The sequence below is a fragment of the Rutidosis leptorrhynchoides genome, chromosome 5 (genome assembly GCF_046630445.1).
Source record: "Rutidosis leptorrhynchoides isolate AG116_Rl617_1_P2 chromosome 5, CSIRO_AGI_Rlap_v1, whole genome shotgun sequence".
NCBI classification, from domain to species: domain Eukaryota; kingdom Viridiplantae; phylum Streptophyta; class Magnoliopsida; order Asterales; family Asteraceae; genus Rutidosis; species Rutidosis leptorrhynchoides.
The window spans coordinates 319,993,853-319,996,408 of NC_092337.1; the positions used below are offsets into that span (position 1 = coordinate 319,993,853).

The 2,556-nt window shown below is 31.7% G+C and overlaps 1 protein-coding gene across 1 annotated transcript; it reads right to left on the reverse strand.

Moving 5' to 3' along the window:
* Window positions 1–1,112: 1,112 nt before the first annotated feature.
* LOC139849521 (uncharacterized) lies at window positions 1,113–1,667 on the reverse strand. Its single transcript, XM_071839169.1, has 2 exons — window positions 1,559–1,667; window positions 1,113–1,387 (listed from the first exon to the last, which is right to left on the reverse strand). Exons 1-2 carry the CDS (start codon window positions 1,665–1,667, stop codon window positions 1,113–1,115), a joined length of 384 nt encoding a protein of 127 aa, XP_071695270.1.
* Window positions 1,668–2,556: the final 889 nt, after the last annotated feature.

A 2,556-nucleotide genomic window follows, 5' to 3' on the forward strand; every position in this document is an offset into this window, starting at 1 on the left:
AGAAGTATCGAGCTACCCTCAAAGCCCATACATTTTTTTTCTTTATTGTTTTTGAATCAGGCATAAAAGAAATGTGAAATGCAACCGTTAAGGTTTAAGTGGATTTTATTTATCTTGAAAAGTAGCGTATTTATCATAGTAGTTACAAAGTTAAATTACCATTGAATGGGATATTTCACCATTGAATGTTAAATTTTTTCATCATTTAACGTGTTTATTTGTATCTTTCAAATTATAAATAATTTATAACAATCATAAAATAATCATTCAGGATTAAAATATTCTTTTAATTGTTTTATTTTAACCTTCATTTTCCTTTAATACCCTCCTAAAAGTATATTTAAAATGCTTATTAAACAAATACATCATTTATATATTCATGTACGAGGTTAATAGGGTATTCTATATCATTCGGAGTGTTAATTTGGACTGATTGTCAAACATGTTATAGTAGTTTAGAACCAAGGTCAATTATATCTTTATATATTATTAACGCTATTATATTCTGTTTTATCAAACGAAACTTTATTTGTATATTTACTCATTTAACTGATATAGATGTAGACAAAAACAGTTTCGCTAATTAATAAGATTATTCATTAGAGCACGGGGTGGTGTGATGATCAGCTTTCAGTGTATTTTAGTGTTGGCAGATGATTGAGCACTGACTGGACTGACACTAAAAAGCCATTTAAGAGAAAGTGAGGAAGTCGTTCAGTGTCAGTTTTTGATGTCTTTGATAGAGAAAATATCTACTTTTTAGTTAATTGAATAAATTATAAAATAAAACTAGACAAAATAAATAAAATAACACTTAGATTTTTAGAATAATTACAATTCATAATTAAAAAGTAAACTACAATTCATAAAACATCAAACTAAAATGATTAAAGCATTCAACTTAAATTTGAATAACTACTCATGTTTACCTATAGCCCAAAGATGTTTTATCAAAACGGACCGTAAACCTCCGTACACCTCTCTATCGTGTAATTCCTTCGTACTTCTAGTATACGTGTCAAACCTATCGATCCAACTAGTTTGCATGTTCACAATCGGTTCATCAACCTCAGCATTCTCAGTAATGTTATACTCGTTCCTTCAACAATCATTTAGTGCATAATGATATTTGCATACATGATCCTCTGAATAGCTTTCACCTTGTAAGATCGTGGCGGTTGTTGTAGTATATTCCAACGTCCCTGTAAAATACCAAAGGTTCTCTCAACATCTTTGTGTGCAGAAGCTTGTTTCTTTAAAAAGTAACAACGTTTTTGATCAGCTGCACTAGAATACAACTTAACGAATGATGCCCATGTTGGGGAAATTTCGTAAGCTAAGTAATAACCTCTTTTGTACTCGACACCATTAACGTAAAAAGGGATGTCTGACATTTCATCATTGAGCATCGAGTTGAACAATGGAATAATGTGTAAAACGTTTAAGTCATTATTTTATCCCGCAACTCCAAAGTAAGCATGCCAAATCTGGTAGTCGTACGAGGCAACGACTTCAAGCATAATAGTTGGATAACTGTGATCCCATATTGTAAATTAACCTCTCCATGAAACTGGGTAATTTCCCAATTCCCAATGCATACAATCGATATTAGAGAGTATTTTGGGAAAACTATGAAGTTCTTCATGAGCCTCATACAAATGTAGCATGTCATTATAAGTATGTTCCCGCAAATAAAACATTTGTATATAAATCAATAATACACAATAGCATATTTTGTAGACCTTCACGTGACACAAGTTTCGACATTTGAAAATATTCGTGACACACTGCCTCATGCGAAATCGTCGTTTGAACTACACCAAGTGGTATTTTGAGTTTTCGAGAAAGTAGTCATCCATTAACCGCTGATGTGCAAGATGGTGCTCCCGACTAATATAACTTTGAGTAAATTGCATGTTTGAACTTTCCTCCTCATCGTCAACTTGATTTACTATATCGCAAGAAATGTATATTCATCGTAGGAAGAAGAGAAAGTCTACATTTTTAGTATGTATATATATTTGATTATGTTTTTTCAGAGATAAGATGAGTAAGAAAAATGTTAGTGGAATGGTGAGTGTATATATAGATTCAGAAAAATTAAAAAATAAATAAATATATAAAGTACAATTGCAAGGATATAATTTTTTTTATTAAAAATTGGAATCAACTGCAACGACTAGTTTCAGTGTCTTCTGTGGTATTTTGGAACATATGACGCTAGACCAACACTCGGCCTGTGTCAGTCGACGGTCGTTTGCAACTGACGCCGATGAAAGATCCGACCATTGACACCCGATGCTCTTACAATGTATACATAAACCTATGAGAATTGTATTTTTCTTTTTGTTTTTTTTTTACGAAATAACATCAATTTATAATTAAAACAAGGTACTTTCAATGACAGATCCATACAATGAGGCTACAACACAACTCTGGTCAAATCTAGAAAACTATACCAAACAAGAGCAAAAAATAAGTCATCTAGATGCAATCCAAGGGAGCAACAAAACAAAAAAAAGAACAAGCAAACAACAAGCCTAAAACCGAACCTAA

What these genes read in the sequence shown, in the direction of transcription:
- LOC139849521 (XM_071839169.1), bottom strand. Translation starts at nt 1,667, where the DNA reads ATGCTACATTTGTATGAGGCTCATGAAGAACTTCATAGTTTTCCCAAA. An exon ending in TTACCCAGTTTCATGGAGAG is followed by an intron (nt 1,388 to 1,558) that starts GTTAATTTACAA and finishes ATGAAATGTCAG; the next exon opens with ACATCCCTTTTTACGTTAAT.